At 45.7% G+C, this 17134-nt stretch overlaps 1 protein-coding gene across 2 annotated transcripts in view; it reads left to right on the top strand.

The window, feature by feature from the left end:
• vps37d (VPS37D subunit of ESCRT-I) overlaps nucleotides 1–15904 on the top strand; it is a 50243-nt gene extending 34339 nt beyond the window's left edge. The window contains exons 3-4 of one of the 2 annotated variants that reach the window (XM_080482520.1): nucleotides 5657–5739; nucleotides 13054–15904. In XM_080482520.1, the coding sequence (XP_080338646.1) occupies nucleotides 5657–5739; nucleotides 13054–13584 (614 nt within the window). In that variant the 3' untranslated portion in view covers nucleotides 13585–15904. The remainder of the gene's footprint in view (nucleotides 1–5656; nucleotides 5740–13053) is intronic. The other variant, XM_080482521.1, reaches the window with a different exon arrangement.
• The last annotated feature ends 1230 nt before the right edge of the window (nucleotides 15905–17134 follow it).

Below are 17134 nucleotides of genomic sequence, written 5' to 3'. Positions count from 1 at the left end.
TAAAACAAAAAAGTTTATCAACATTAAACTACTTTCTTGTTTTTCTTCTTCCATTTAACCGCTGAAGGTTTCAGCTCTGGCAATTTTATATCTGAGCTTAAAAACGGCAGCGATGATTTTCTCTAAGTCAAGGACTGTAAATAAATAATTCTCCCTTTCAGCTCCAACAGAATGTCTGTTTCTATAGTTTGAGTTGCGTTCCAGTGAAGAACCTTACGGAGACGGCAGGATTCCTGAACACGTTTCTCTGATAACGAAACAGTTTGTGTGGAGCTTCACTGGCGTCAGACTGAATCTCATGTTTCAGATCTGGAGTGTGTCGCAGCTTCATGTTGCACATGTTTCAGAGAATCCCGTTGCTGGGCGTGACGGGTCTGCCGTCATTAAGAGCCCCGAGGTCCACAACAGAATAATGGGATCAGCTGTCGGGCGGCGCTGGCCCCCGGAGCTCTGCAGACAGAGACGCCCAGTCTGAGCAGGTTGAGAGTCGGCATGGCGACGCTTCACAGTGATTGGAGATGATGTGCAGTCAAAGTCGACATGCTGCTGCGTGGAGGCTGGTGCTGTGAGATCGCTCATCGATGTGACAGTTACCATGAACGCTCCGCGGGCCGACTGGCGACCGCTCTATGACGGCTGAGGAAGGGAACCAGAGCAAGAAGCTGAAATCCTTCTGGTTGTCGCCTGTTACTGTGAATAATCCCTGTCAAATGAGGCCAGAGTGACACTGCAGGCAGTTCATTTGCTCATTTCTCTTAGAAATGTGGGTGTAAACAAGCAGAGGGTTTATTGACAGCATTAGAAATTAAACTAATATAATATGGGGGGATCTTATATTGTGGAAAACCTCTTAAAACGAAGGTCTTTATTAAACAGTATCGTCTTATAATTAGACAAATGTGGTTTATTTGGTTTAAATTGCATTTTAGGGCGTATCACAGTGTTAAGATTTAGGCTTCGTTCCCATGACAACGTTTAAGTGAAAACACATCTTTTTTGCTTTTTTGTTGACAAAATGTCAGTTTCCACAGAAATGGTAGAAATGCCGAAAATGATGTAGTTTTCATGTTGGGCCACGAATTGTCACTCTTGATGGATTGTTATTGTGGTGACTGTAAAAATAAAATGACCAAGTCCCAGGAGAATGTGTACTGGGGGTCATGACGGAGGAAACGTTGTTCTGATTGTCTCTACTGAGCATGTGCAGAAGAGCTCGCCACAGTCGGTTGACTGTACCCCTGTTGTTCCCCTCATTACAGGCAGTGAACTGTCCACAGACGGTGGACTGTCTTGTGGTGGTGGTTGTTGCACAGACAATGGGCAGTGATCAGCAGATTACAGCACTAAAACAGCCATTGTCCATCCGCCTGGTTCGCCGGCTTCATCCAACCGAAGGTCGTGGGGCTCGAGGTGACCCCTGCTGTCCCTGAGCATGCGAACCACTGCACCACATGCACACCACCGTCCACACCACCTGCAGTACCAGTTTCAGGCAGCGTCTCAGTAGATGAATGTTGGATGGATGGATGTTTGCTTTAGCTGGTGCTGAGGAGGATTCACAGTTTGAGAAACATCTCAGCTCATTGTCTCATGCACGCCCTCCAGGTAAACTGTGACTCCTCGCCAGCACCACCCACTTGTTAGTGCAGCGCCGGCTGTTCACCCCCCCCCCCCCCCCACCCCCCCCCCCGCCGTCAGCTGTGGAAATGTGGGTCACATAGCTACTCCAACACTGTGTTTTCCTGGCTGTCACCTCTCGTTACACCGCCCCCCTCCCCGCCTGGTGCAGCGCAGGGTCAGCGAGACGTTCCAGCGAGTCAGTTTCCTTAATGCTCCTCGCCACAGACGAGTTGGCGAGCAGCCAACAACGACAGAACCGTGAGGTTATTTATTATTAATGCCAAGGTGATGATAGCGGGGGCGGGGGGTACTTTCTGCCTCAGTCTCTTTGTAGACGGAGGAAACCCTGGTCCTGGTTACTACCAGTAGTTCTGCATATTCGCCTGGATTTGCTACTTTTATTTTGACAGTCACCATAATGACAATCCACCTTGGTGATCTGTCCACTAGAATGTTCGTGTTCTCCTGTTGTTAATGTTTAGAGCTCATTGTTCTCTGTTCCGTGTGTGTGTGTGTGTGTGTGGGGGGGGGGGGGGGGGGGTTCCATTACAAACACAAACAGCAGCACCAACTATTGGCCAAACCTGCTAACTTCCTCTGTTCTTTGTTTTCAGTCTTTCTACCGTTTAATCATGTGATCATGAGTCTTTTCTGAAAAGAAAAGGCATAGCGGTGAGTTTTCACTTGAACTGCCGTGGTGTGAACGGCGCTGCAGAAAAACCTTTCCAAGTTTATCTCCGGCAGAGATCTGACTCGTTCCAGCCAGAGAGCTTCACTAATGGGGAACATGTGAGGAGAACGTCTCCACGAGGAGAAACACGTTGTCTTGTTCTGTCTCTCTGAGCGTGGGGGGTGGAGGAGTCCCCAGAGGGCCTGAGACCTATTAGAGGCATTACTGTGACCTTGATTTGCCCCTGAGGCTTGTGGGGGTTGTCACGGCGGCCACAGCGTCTCTCGGCGACAACACACACTTTCCAGTCAGCCGGGTCAAACCCGGGGAGGAGGACACAGGCTGGGACCGGACCACGGAAATATTCAGCATCGTCCTGGTCCTGTTCTTCGTGTTCCAAACCCAATGGCCAACGAACACTCCATAGTTCTGAATACACTTAACATGATTAGAATGTGTTAAAAAGATGCATAGTTTAATTTGAAAGTTCATATGATGGTTAAAAATATTAAAATCCCACTAGAATTCATGTTTTTATATGATTTGGCGCGTGTTGATAAAAGAGGGCACTTCCCCTTTAAGACCGCTTACGTGCGTGAGATTTACTGTTGATTTCAGGGAACAGGGAGACGGCGCTTCAGGAGCAAACGGCTTTCTTACCTCTTCTTTTTGTCAGCCTTTAGTAATTAATAACAAGTGTATTACTCTTTGTAAGTCAGTGGAATCATAACTTTAGATCCGAGTAATTAAACAGATATTTATATTTTTTCTTTATTACAACGTCTCTGGAGTGGACTTTAGTGAAGTGTGGAGCTGGGCGAGCTGCGGACACTGCCTGTGGAATACAATTCTTTACTGACAGTTGACAAAGGAGTCAGTCATTTTATAATCTCAAGTCATTTCAAACCTATTTTATAAACCAGCTTCTATTTTCCTCATTTATCTGTTCACTTATTTATTTATTGAACCAGGAGCGGCCCGATGTCTGATCGGCTGAGAACCTCGACACAAAGCAGCTCATCACACCAGAAAGCTGAATAATAAATAACCACAGAAATGTTAGGTTGCCTGTACAGACTGTGGGAATAAGGACAAACAGATCAATACATGTAGAAATGCAGTAAAAGTAAATAAAAACGTTTTACACATTGTGTAAGTAAACAAATGTGAAAACGTGTTGACAAGCAGGGAATAAATAGAAAATACCCATATTTTATATTTTTAGACAAAAATGTTCTCATTTGCGTTTGTCTTGACGATATTCATTATTGACTTAATATTTTTGAGCATTAAATTTATGCTAAATTAGCAGCTTGCAGTCCTTTTGTGAACTTTGACACTAAATAGAACCCGTCTTCCTTCCCTCTGATTATTCAGCAGATTAAAATAAGATTTATTCACAATGGACTCCAGTACTAGTGAAGTCCTGGTGAAAGGCGCTGAGTTTTACTCTGGGGAGTGCAGGGTTTAATGCACTGTGGGCACTAGGAGCGCCTGAATCGCCTGCATGTTGCTGCAGCGTGTTCTTAACACGCCTCACTCTAACTACACCGTCTGCATCACCGTCTCACTGGAAAACACTGCTTTTATCATGATGGCTGGCCAGGCGCCTCACGCCCGTCTGCAGGTAATATCCATCCTCACAGAGCGACGCAGGAGGCCGGGAGAAGAAGTCCTCCCCTTCCCAGGTTATATCTAAAGAGCAAACACTGATCGCCCTGAACCAGCCATGTTTGCTTCTAAACCAAGGACACCCTGGGAAAAAGTGACTTTCACTCTCAAAAGCAGAAAACCCCGTCTGGCCGTCAGCCCCAGCTGGGCGAGTGAGGGTGAACATTCACCCCCACGTTCACTAGAGCTGCTTCTAAAGCAGACGGAGTGAAACCATCTAATAACAGTTTAAACTGGTTATAGAGCGAAGCTGTGAGACGGTGCGGACGCTCTCACCAGACCCACACACTTTCCACTTCTGTTCAGGTTCCACACAAAGTTTTCCGGAGGTGTTGAGCCCCTCAGGTCTATATTCTGTAAATAAACTACCATGTCACTCTGCTTGTTACTTCCTGCTTCCTGTTTGTCGCTCTGCTGGACGGTTTTCAGGTTTTACCTTCTTGGCTCTGAGCGTCTTATTAGATTGCAGCGAAATGAGGCTAATATTGGCACACTGCATAACGAGAAAACCCCAAGGGAAGAACTGTGTGTTTTTATCACTCCTAGAAAGAATAGAAATCACCAAGGAGTGAAATTAGAGGTAAACTTCAATGAACAATTGAATCCAGATGGAGACGATTCAGTTCAACATCAGTTAAAATGTGGTGAAGCTTCATGTCGCCGTTTGTTTCTGATGGAACGTTGATTAGATCCTCACACACACACACACACACACACACACACACACACACACACACACACACACACACACACACACAGCTGACATGGCGATACGCTTTTCAGTTATCTGTGTGTGTGTGTGTGTGTGTGTGTGTGTGTGTGTGTGTGTGTGTGTGTGTGTGTGTGTGTGTGTGTGTGTGTGTGTGTGTGTGTGTGTGTGTGTGTGTGTGTGTGTGTGTGTGTGTGTGTGTGTGTGTGTGTGTGTGTGAGAGAGAGAGAGAGAGCCGGGTTTTGACAGCAGAGGACACATCTGTGTCTGATTTTCTTTTTCTAGATTCCCTGGTTTGACCGGATGAAATGTCGGCGGTGAATCAGAGAAACGTTGTGAGGCTCTGAAACAGATTTTATTCCTGCGGTCAAACAGTGAGGCCTCGTCTGGAAATAGCTTCATATTTACATCTGTTTGTTCCTCGCCATCAGCAGCGTCTCCCCGTTGGACTTTGTGATTTGGAAAATAATTTCCAACTCCAGTGATGTCATACCTCGTCCCCCTGTGGCTCTGCTCTGCCTCGTCCCCCTGTGGCTCTGCCTCTTCCCCCTGTAGTTCTGCTCTGCCTAGTCCCCCTGTGGCTCTGCCTCGTCCCCCTGTGCTCTACCTCGTCCCCTTGTGCTCTACCTCGTCCCCCTGTGCTCTGCCTAGTCCCCCTGTGGCTCTGCCTCGTCCCCCTGTGCTCTCACTCGTCCCCCTGTGCTCTACCTCGTCCCCCTGTGGCTCTGCCTCGTCCCCCTGTGGATCTACCTTGTCCCCCTGTGCTCTACGTCGTCCCCCTGTGGCTCTGCCTCGTCCCCCTGTGGCTCTACCTCGTCCCCCTGTGGCTCTGCCTCGTCCCCCTGTGGATCTACCTTGTCCCCCTGTGCTCTACCTCGTCCCCCTGTGGCTCTACCTCGTCCCCCTGTGCTCTACCTCGACCCCCTGTGGCTCTGCCTCGTCCTGGTCTCTCACCTCACAAATGTGTTGTTTGTTTTTCGTTGCAGAAGCTGACGTACAGAAGCACGGCCTGCAGACGGTGCAGAACCTCCTGCAGGAGGAGGTGGGACGTTCAGAGGAGCACTCAGAGGTAAACCCTTCATGCTAACAGGAGCTTTTATCTCCTCGGCAGCTCTACTGAGGATGAATCTGAAATCCTGCAGCCTCGCTGAGCCCAGCAGCTCCGGTGCAGAGCGATCTGTTGGGCTGTGAGGCTGGACTGTGAGACAGTCTGCAGACCGCCAGCGTCTCACAGTAACTGAACTCCCACACAGCCCCAACGTACCACACAGACACTGCCGCTTCACCCAACCTGCCGCTTCACCCAACGTTCGCTTCACCCAACCTGCCGCTTCATCCAATCTAAGCTTCACCCAACCTTCGCTTCACCCAACCTACCGCTTCACCCAACCTAAGCTTCACCCAACCTGCCGCTTCATCCAATCTAAGCTTCACCCAACCTGCCGCTTCACCCAACCTGCCGCTTCATCCAACCTAAGCTTCACCCAACCTAAGCTTCACCCAACCTACCGCTTCACCCAACCTGCCGCTTCATCCAACCTAAGCTTCACCCAACCTAAGCTTCACCCAACCTACCGCTTCACCCAACCTGCCGCTTCACCCAACCTGCCGCTTCATCCAACCTAAGCTTCACCCAACCTAAGCTTCACCCAACCTGCCGCTTCACCCAACCTGCCGCTTCATCCAACCTAAGCTTCACCCAACCTAAGCTTCACCCAACCTACCGCTTCACCCAACCTAAGCTTCACCCAACCTACCGCTTCACCCAACCTAAGCTTCACCCAACGTGCCGCTTCACCCAATCTAAGCTTCACCCAACCTGCCGCTTCATCCAACCTGCCGCTTCATCCAACCTGCCACTTCACCCAAAGTCACATGAATTACACACAAACCCAAATCAGAAACAAGAGTTTAACACGTGCGTGCGTATTCATGAAAAACTGACTGTGCTGCTGATTTAAAGCTAATGGACGGACCGTCACAGTGCTCAGATGGCAGACAAGTCTTTAAAGTTCAAGAGGTGAAACCCAGCCAGAGTCATAAAACTAAACGGAGCGTTATTAGACAGAAACTGGAACCGGAACCAAATTATCTGAACTGATGTCAGAAACAGAGCTTCACATCTGAGGAACAGAAACCATTAAATAGTTTAAATTTTTAAAGGATGATTCGAACATTCAAAGTGTATTTTTTTCCACTCTGCTGGTCAATAGTCTCAGTTTCAGCTAAATGTGTGCTCTATGTGTGAAGCAGCGTAACCTGATTTCTCCCAGTGACCTGGTTTTCTCTCTGATCACACACACACACACACACACACACACACACACACACACACACACACACACACACACACACACACACACACACACAGCTGTCCAACACTGTAAAATAATGAGCAATAAAACCAACCGACACAAGTTGAATCACATGACAAGAGGGGGAATTCTCTTTGTGACGTGTCTTTAATGATTTTGTTTGGAGAAACTGAGAACAGATGAAGGTGGAGGATCATCGGTGTGTGTTTGTTCCTCCACATTATGATCACTAAAGAGTCTGATTATCTCTTTACCACGACTCCTGTTTGGTGGATATATCGGGCAGAAACTGAACATCCTGTCCTCAAAGTTTATATTAGTTTATATTATAGTAGATGTTTTAAAAATGGAAACGTGTGAGTCTTGGAGTCAGTTTGACATCAGCTGGGTCAGACCACCTGGAAACTGCAGCTCTTGTGGGATGTTCCCAGTCTGTCGTGGTCTGTGTCCATCAGAAATGGTCTAACCCAATCAGAACATTTCCTTTATCATGTCATGACTCCCAGTCCATAAACCTGAAACTTTTCTGAAACAAAAATGTGAAAATGATGCGTTTCCACTAGAAATGGCCAGAGAAACAAGAGGAACTATCTGGTGACCTGAAGCTAAACGAGCAGGACGTTGTTGTTACGAGGCCATTTAAAGGCTTTAAAAAGCTTCTTTGGATGAGGAGGTATGGGTGTAAAGAACAGTTCGAGGACACTGGAGACTGTAAATAAAACTGTAACCATGAAACATCTGAGAACATCTGCAAACCAGCTGCTTAACACGTGTGGGAGTCCATGTCCCATTACCAGGATATAAAAAATGTAATTCCATGTGGTTTTAATATCCTGCTTTTAAAAGAAATCTAATGAAACTTGTAAAAGAAGTGTTGTCTTCTAACCAGGGTCGTCTTGCATCCAGACCAAGATGTTATTTACAGTTAAAGTTACCTGAGGATTGTAGTGATAAACAACATGGCTTCATTCTTGTGAGTGTAGTTTGGATCATATTTCCTGATTATAAAGAAAACATCACAGCCACAGCTGCCATCAATGAGCCTGACGAGTGCGATGGATCAGTGGCCTGACAAAGATCCCAGAGGATGGAACAGTTAATCTTCCATGTTGTGTAAAGTTGCTGTACATGTCCAGGTGTATGAATCCACAGCACTGATGGTTGAGACACGATGTGTTTGTTTGAATCTGAGCCTCCTGGATCACAGCCTTGATGAAACGCACCGAGCGAACAGGTTTCAGAGCGTTTCATCCGCCGGCCATCTCTAACAAATCCTGTAATGACTTGGGAGTTTAGATAAAACGGGAGATTAAAGCTGCCGACCTGAATCAAATATTTACAGTGAGCGCTCAGGTTTGATAAGACTGCCTGGTGGGAAGTCTGTAGATGGCCGGTCCAGGGACTGACTGACTCAGAGGTATTGATCGCCGGTGGGGGAGGTGAACGGCTCGTGCGCAGCCTTCTGCAGCACTGCGAGAGCTTCATGTGTGAAGAAGACTCCTCCACGTCCTGATCGAGGCCAAAGGAAGACGCAGGAAGTGAAATGGGAGCGTGTCTGATTGCATCACGTCCACAGATAAAGGATCAGACTGCAGGTGAAGCTGGTAGCATGTAACATGCAGATAAATAATTCAGGATCAATCACACAATCCAAGGACCCTCATCAGGCAGGGTGGTGGAAATGTACACAGCACATACCAGGAATACTTCAAACACTGAGATTACAGCACTCGGCAAATACAGGAAAAGGGGATTTTCTTTTTTTATAATCTGCACATGCATATTTCCCTCACCATCACTGTGAGAGACTCCATGGGGGATAGAATTAACAACCAAATACCAAAAAGCAGAACAGCTTCATGTCCAGTAAGACTAATCAGAAGATTCAGCCTGAACCTTTCAGCACAAACACACTCCATAGCATCAGGGATTGAAAAGTGAAGGTATCTATTGAGGAGCAGAAGCTCACACTGTGTTCAGGCTGTAAACTGGTCAGAGGCGCTGCTCCATGTGTTCTGTTGGTCCATGTGAGATGATGCAGTGACGGGATTAACAGGCAGTGATGGGATTAACGTGCTGGCCTGCAGCAGGCGTCAGCCAGCAGCTCAGCTGTTTGATCTGAGATATAATACTTGACATTGGACACCACCGTGTGCTCTTACTCTTCCCGCAGCTTCACATTATGCTCCGTTTTTACTTTTTCATTCTGTGGATTATTTCTCGTGGTTCAAAGAAAGAAATGTATCCTGACCTATTTAATCAGCAGCTTAAACAGACAACATCACCACTTCCGTCCTCGGCTCCTGTCTGATTGGACATTGATTTGAAGATTTTCTTAATAACATTTAAACTCGTCCAGGTCGGCCCACCGGCTCCACGAAGAGATGTTGAACCTGTTCCTCAGGTGGCGGCCGTCTGCTTCTTTTTTTAAACCAGAGTTTAGAGTGAAAACTCTGCAGGAGCCACCAGGACTCCTCCACTCAGTCTGACCTACCAGAATCAGAGTCTCACTTTGTGTGAGGCCGTCACATCCTTCCTCTTCGCTGCCTTTCTTTTATTTATGGTGTTTACTTTGATCTCCTTTCATCTTCAAATGTCGCATGAATTCTGCCGGCTTCAGTTTGACTTGTCTTCAGTTTCTTGAGCTGTATTTAACGTGAATTTTAACTCCACTTAATAAATAATTAATTTCTTCTTTCTGAGTAAACATCTTTCTGCAACTGTCAGCCAGGCAAGACATTGCTTGTAATTTGACACCAGCCTCATTACCTGGCCAGCAACTTTGGGGGGAAAATATAGACATTTTAATTTTTACTACTCACCAGTCACTACAACATGTAGAAGTGTGAAATTATGCACACACACACACACACACACACACACACACACACACACACACACACACACACACACACACACACACACACACACACACACACACACACACACACACACACACACACACACACACACACACACACACACACACACACAGGGTCTGCATGCTAATCTTTGCTTTACTAACAGTTACTGTGTGACACCATCACACAGTAACTGAACACCGTCTGACCCTCCAGACATTTTACAAGACAAATCAGCTTCACATCAACTCATGTTAGAAATGTTCCTTTACCAGAGACACTCAGGAAGCAACGCTACAGACCAGCTTCCCTTTGTTCTCCATCACCTGGTGGAGACTGAGGACAGCCTTCCTGCTCTCTGGTAACCTCCATTCTGAATGGAGCTGATTGTTCTCCATCACCTGGTGGAGACTGAGGACAGCCTTCCTGCTCTCTGGTAACCTCCATTCTGAATGGAGCTGATTGTTCTCCATCACCGGGTGGAGACTGAGGACAGTCTTCCTCCTCTCTGATAACCTCCATTCTGAATGGAGTTTCTTGTGTTCCGCCATCTTGTTTTGTAGTTCCATCACACACACACCCTCCACTTCTCGCTCTCCCGCTACACACACACACACACACACACACACACACACACACACACAGCTGTATATAGGTAGTTAGAATCTGTGTTTTTATTTGTTTTCATTGTAAATAAATGTAATTTTTGGAATCATACTTACTGTCTTATTAATGAGCTCAAAGGTGAATGAAATGTCGACCTCTTCTGTGTCAAAACTCCAAAATCCTTCAAGCTTTACGGTTATTTCTGGTAATTGTAATTAACTTAACCATTAATTCACATTCCAAGTTAACTGTTAAGTTTATCTTATGAGACTGATAGAACTGAACTGGCTGTCATTTCCTGTTACACAGGTGGAGCTCCTGAGGGGTCTGATACAGATCAGATTAAATTCTCAATGACAATTAATAACTATCTTTGATAATTATTAATCATTATCGATAACCAAACTACCACAACGCAACATAAATGGCACCCCATGGGTGGACTGCACTATATACATGGTACCTAGTGATTATTATGAGGTAAGAAATCCCTACATGTATAACGCCTTCATTCTTCCATATTGGAGTTCTGGTGTGGGAATATGGGGAATTAATATGTTGCGGAAGCCGTGAAAGAGGAGACTGACAGAGTTGTCGAGTCGTTTTTTTTTTTTTTTTTTAATTGCTTCACACAGCTGGACAGTAGACCTGTCAAACATTTCACCCAACACCCCCCCACACGTCACCCACACACCCACTCCACTCTGAATGAGAGCACCTCCCTCAAGGTGCACCACAATGTTGATAATAAATATAAAAGTGAACTAAGGGAGAGGAGCTTCACAGTACAGCTGTCTGTGGGCGAGTTGTCCGTTCACTGCTGTGGGGAGGCGCCGCTGTTCAGCTGCTTTATGTGTCTTTTTAAAACGTATGCTTTTAGTCCGACTTGGTTTTTATTTTTTCTTCTTCTTTCCTCCTCCTCGATTTTAAACTGCATGTCTTTATGTGTAAAAATACATTACTATTCATCCTTGGTCACTAAAATGTGACAAATTCACTTACTATAGTCTATCTGGGATGATCACAGCATTTGGAGGCTGGGCTAACACGCTTTAGAGCTCAGCAGGGTTCAGACTGATCCTCCATGTTGGTCCAAATATACAAGAACTTCTGTCTTTTGACACCAAGTTTGCTTTTAATAGAAATGTAAGGCCAAGATGACATATTGTCGCCACTTCGTTATTTTCTTTTCTCCGTCCACACGACACCATAAAAATGACTCCAAATGATGTAGTACATACGCCAGGCCTATAGGTGGAGCCGTAACTCAGCTACAGAAAATGGAGAAGAAGACACAGAGCATCCTCCTATTGGAGGAGTCCACCATGTGGCCTTATTAAAACGACGAGCATCAATAGCTTCTGCAGCTCCATGGAGCCGTGTTGTTGTTCAGTGATGTCACAGAGAGGGAGGCGGGGTTATGGGTCGAGAGGTGATGATGTCATTTTCAGCTCATATGCTTCTTGTCCTTCCACACGTCAAAGCCGAGGCGGCGTTTTTCTAATTTCTCCACTCTGGAACCCGTTTTCAAAAAATACAGTTTTCAGGCTCCTAAAATGTGGATGAACGGACAAAAACTATGGTTACATGAAACGGCGTGGTCGTGTGGGCGGGGCCTAAGTTAGTGCAAACACACCCGTTAGATTTAAGTACAACTTTCCCCCCTGATGTGATGGAAATTACCCGAGGAAACTTCTTGGAGATTTAAATTAGACTCCCAACGTAAGACACTTCTACTTTTTTCTGTCCTGACGTCTTTGCTCCCGTTTACACGATGTTTCCTTATTGTGGTTTCATTTCATAAAATCAATACGTCACCCAGTTCTAATGGGATGAATATTTAAATCTGTGATTCATCATTGAACATCCATCCATTCATCCATCTTCTCCCTCTTATCTGTTTCCGGGTGGTGGGGGTGTCAGTCTGAGCACCGTCACCCAGATCACATTGCACCATTAAGAACCTTCCTGCAGGTGGAGAGCCCACAGGAAGGTGGAGAGCCCACAGGAAGGTGGAGAGCCCACAGGAAGGTGGCGCCCGGCGTGGGACTTGAACCCTCTACCTTGAGATTGAGAGTTTCATGCTCTACCAGCTGAGCTCGCTGGGCCATCATTGAACATATTTTTGAAAATAGTTCCAGTAAAGATGATTCCTGAAGTTTGTTTCAGACCTCGATTATAACGTCCTCGGTTTTCTGAATCATGGATCAATATTGATCATCCATTGAAATGTATTTCCATCATTTAGCAGAGACGATGTTGGAGGATTAATGATCTCAGTGTTTCAGTTATTGTTCTGTCATTTCGTCTGAAGCGTCTCTGCAGCTGTGGAGTCCAGCCGAGAAACTCAGAGGGAAATAGTGTCTTACATGAAAACGGTTCAACTGAAAACGCTCAGAAAAGTTTCTCGTTTACACGGAACCCGCAGGAATGTTGAAAACACTGTAGTCAGCATGTTGGGCCATGAGTTGGTGCCGTTGTTTGATCTTGTGATGGAACCTGCATGCACACCAGAGAACAATACGCTGTAAACGTTTCCACGGTTCCCTCCGTTGTGTCGTCTGCTCTGATGCCGGTCTGCTTGTGCGCCCGTCTTCACAGGAGCTGCTGCAGAAGTTCATGGAGGGGAACGTGAGTCTGGACGAGTTCCTGGACTCCTTCCAGAGCTCCAGGAAGACGTACCACGTCCGCCGGGCTCAAGCCGAGAAGCTGCAGGAGGTGGTTCAGGCCAGGAAGCAGCCGGGGAAGAGCCGGCGAGCGGAGGAGGGCGGCGGCGTCCCGGAGGGCAAGAAGGACTTGGAGCAGCCGCAGGAGCCGCACAGGCCCAACGGCTTCATCGCACAAGGACCGCTCAGGGTCTTCCAAGTACGCTACGGCCTCACGCCGGCCATCCTGCTCCCCCATTACCCCGTGTCCCCCCCCGCCTCTGCCCCGGCCCACCAGAGCAGCACCCCTCCCCCAGAACCTCCGCTGGGACAGATCCTCAGCCCCGGCACGCCGCTCCCGGCGCACGGCCAGCCGGTCGGCCTCCGGGTCATCGGACAGCTATCGGGCGGCTGGGCGGCCAACGGGCGGCCGGTTCGAGTCCAGCAGCTTTACAGGCCTCAACAGCCCGAGCCCCCCTACCGATAGACTGCAGGGGGCGTCGGAGGGCTGCGATGTTCCAGACTGATGCGGAGACGCTGCAGGTCCGTCTCTGCTCTCCATCCATGACTCGGTAAAGCATGAAGGGAAGACGAGGTGAAGCAGGACAGGCAGGGAGCGCTAGGGAGGATCTCGGTACGCAGGTCAGCTTCCAGTACATCGTCTCATCGCTCACCGTCACTTCCTCTCTGCGTCTCATCAGGCCAAAGATCCTCAGACTCATCACACATGTTCATCTCAAACTACTAACACACCAAAAACATCCGTTTAGTTCAGCTGCTGCACACATAAACACGTTTTATTCCTTATCGATACAGCTTATAAGTTATGAAAATGGAATATCTAAATTAGTAGAATATTCAGTAACTACTTTTTGTAATGGGAGCCGTCATTTTCACAAATCAATCAGTTTGAGTGTGGAAATCAAATGAAACCATTTCATTAATCAAAACTTTCAATCTTTTGAGGTTCCCCGGTTTCTCTAAAAGTCCAAACGTGTCTTTCTTTTCTGCCAGAAAGGAGAAATTAATGCTCTGATTAACATCCGTTTCCATGACGACGAGATGCTCGGCTTCCTGGTTAAAGGCAGGTTGATCACACATCCTTCTTCCAGTTACTGTGATCTCATGTTAAATATATTTTCTGAGTCGGTGCCGGTCCCTCCAGGTGGTGACCCGGGTCAGTCTGGACCTGGAGGGCCGGGGTCCCGGGTTCGAATCCCGGTGCCAGCAGTACAGTGTGATGTGTGGTGACCTGGCCGGTAAATGGGTGCAGGAACAGAAGTGAACGGCTCCTACTCACTCTTTATCTTGATTTATCTGAGGAGCCTGAGACCCCGTTCACATGACGACCAGACTTCAAACCGTCCGAATGTAAAAAAACTGTTTTCGTTGATTTTCAGGCTCTTGTCTGCTTCTGTGCTGAAATCTACCTGAAAGACCTAAAACCATGAACAGTATGGTTCATCATGACTGCACACACAAACCAGCCATAACATTATGACCGCCTGCCGGACACCATCATGTTGTGCACTCCACTACCTTCTCATGGGAACCAGCATGAACTGATGCGGCAGTTTGTTGGATTATGGATTACACAGGTGAGCCGTCGCGTCCCGCCAGCAGCCGTCGCCTCTGATGGACACCGACCAACACAGTCGTGCTCAGACTCCAAATCCAAATCTTTCTGGGACTGAATGTTGACTTGCTCATAACTGGACCCACGTTCATCTGGTGGTCATAATGTTATGGGTGACTGATGTGACCTTCTCCCTTTCATATTTCATTGTAGCGTCTTACTTGACATCCACATTCATGCAGATTCATCTCAAAGGTTTAATTCTTTTTTGCATTCAAAGAAGTTTCCACCACAATAACTTAAAGGTGCAGTCTGTGTATTTAAAGTAATGCCACTACTTTGCTTTAGGCGGCAGAAGATTTAAAAAGAAAAGAAGATATGACATGTTGCACCTCCGGGCTGTCACACAGATTAAATTAACGTTTTCCTACATCATCCTGCTCTTTTCATTTCCATTAATGAGGCTGATGCTTTAAAAGGAGTTATTTTAGCCGGATTTCAATCGAAGCGTATCAAACCACCCCCGATGAGAAGAGCTTCTATTGTTTTCTACTGAAGCACAGGTTGACAAGCACAGGAAACATTTCATCTTCATCCGATGCAGGACAGAAGAGACGAGGCTGCGAGGGGAAAGACGGCATCAATAAAGTGGTGTTTAATATAATCTTTGTTTATTTTTTCATCTTTTCTAAAGGAAGCAGCGGGAATCGGACCTCAAGTCAAATGTTGTGGGAGGACGGAGGATTATTTCATATTTATGTCTAAATATTATTTAAACATCTTTGTGGAAAAACTTTTTTAAAAATTGCAAAATTTGATTTGTTCTAGATTTTCAAAGTGTGGGTTGTTTTCACCTCTGGGGGGCGCCAGAGAGAAAATATCGGGTGGGGGCGGGGGTGTTTGTCCCAAATAAACGTTGAATATGTCGCTAAAGCTATAAATATTTATTAAAAACTTTTAGAAATCTTCATTTTCTTGATTTATATTACACCAGATTGAATTTTGTTTGTTTCCTTGGAATTATTAATAAATTTAGGATCTTTTATTTTGATGAACTGTAATTTGAGAACACTGAGAAAGTGCTTCCTGTTTGTAAGGGGTTAAGATTATTTCTATCTGGTATTATGTGGTGGGAACTTTCATCCTCCCACACTTTGAATTTAAACTCATTTTGATTTGAGTGAAATTGGACGTAGAAGAAGGTTTTTCAAATAAAATGATTAAAACACTCTTTCATTGTTTTATAAAACTCACTTTTGTTAGCAGATGAACAGAAACAACCTGACTCTTGTTTTAGTGAAAATACAGACGAGCCTCAGATTTTTATTCTTTATTAATTTTTGTTTTGTTTTCAGCGTCTTGGCAGATGGACTCTTCTGAACATTAATTCTCAATTCCAGTTTCTGAGTTGGTAATTCTCTCTTATATTGGAGCAGATTTAATAAAAGGCTCCGCCCCCTTTAGAATGATGGCAACTTTAAAAAACCTCAAGCTTCATTCTGGAGATTATTTTAATTTACAGAAGTTCTTCGGAAATTCAGTTTCGATTTGGAAAGTTGTTTTCAAAAATTTTAATTTTCAATTTCAAACCAAAAATGTATTTCAAAGGAGAAAAATACATTTAATGTTAAAAAGCTCAACAATAGAATCAAACACACATTTCCAACGAGAGCAATCCCATTTCTGACGTTCGCCAACTTTGGCCTCGACTCAGAAAAAAAAGTAATGTTTCCGGATCACCCCCAAAATGTAATGGAATCTTCCAGAGCCCATTTATCCCCCAAATCTGAGCTGTAGTTCTGACGTACTCTTGCTATCAGAGGGACAAATACACACCCATGATTTAAATACGTACTAGATGTAATAAATCTTCAAAAAAGATCAACTCAACTGGAAAACTTGATTTTAAACTGGAAAATCAAATTCTACACAAAATGACATTTAAAAAGTTTTCAGTGCAAAAAAGTGTGAGTTGACTGATTTTAAAGTAGTTTTTTTCCTGAGGTCGTGTGTCTTTTTAAAATCCTTCATTTTTCTTTGAAGTTCACAACACATGGATGAGAACGTTCTTTATTCATGTAAATCCATTTTAACGTCTGTTTTCACCAAGCTGACGGAGGAGCTGCTCCTTCAGGAGGGTCAGGTGAGGTTTCTCTTCAAACAGCTAAACCAGAAACACGCGGGTTGTAATGAGTCAGAAGTTCCTGCCTGAGATGCAGGAGACGTAAAACACATTGTCCCACAGAATCTTGGGGTCAGGGGCGTCGGCCGTTTCACAGCAGGACTTTCTTTTAGCTTTTACAAAGAAACAAACCATTGAACCAAATAACTACATTTAGCTTCATAGTTTTATAGCATCGTAGCTTTGTAGCATCGTAGCTTCATAGCTTTGCAGCATCGAAGCTTCATAGCTTTGCGGCATCGTAGCTTCATAGCTTTGCAGCATTGTAGCTTGTAGCAT

This window comes from Lipophrys pholis (assembly GCF_963383615.2).
Source record: "Lipophrys pholis genome assembly, chromosome: 16".
Classification (NCBI taxonomy): Eukaryota; Metazoa; Chordata; class Actinopteri; order Blenniiformes; family Blenniidae; genus Lipophrys; species Lipophrys pholis.
The sequence above is the reverse complement of the archived record's forward strand: the minus strand, read 5'-3'. Positions and strand labels throughout refer to the sequence as shown.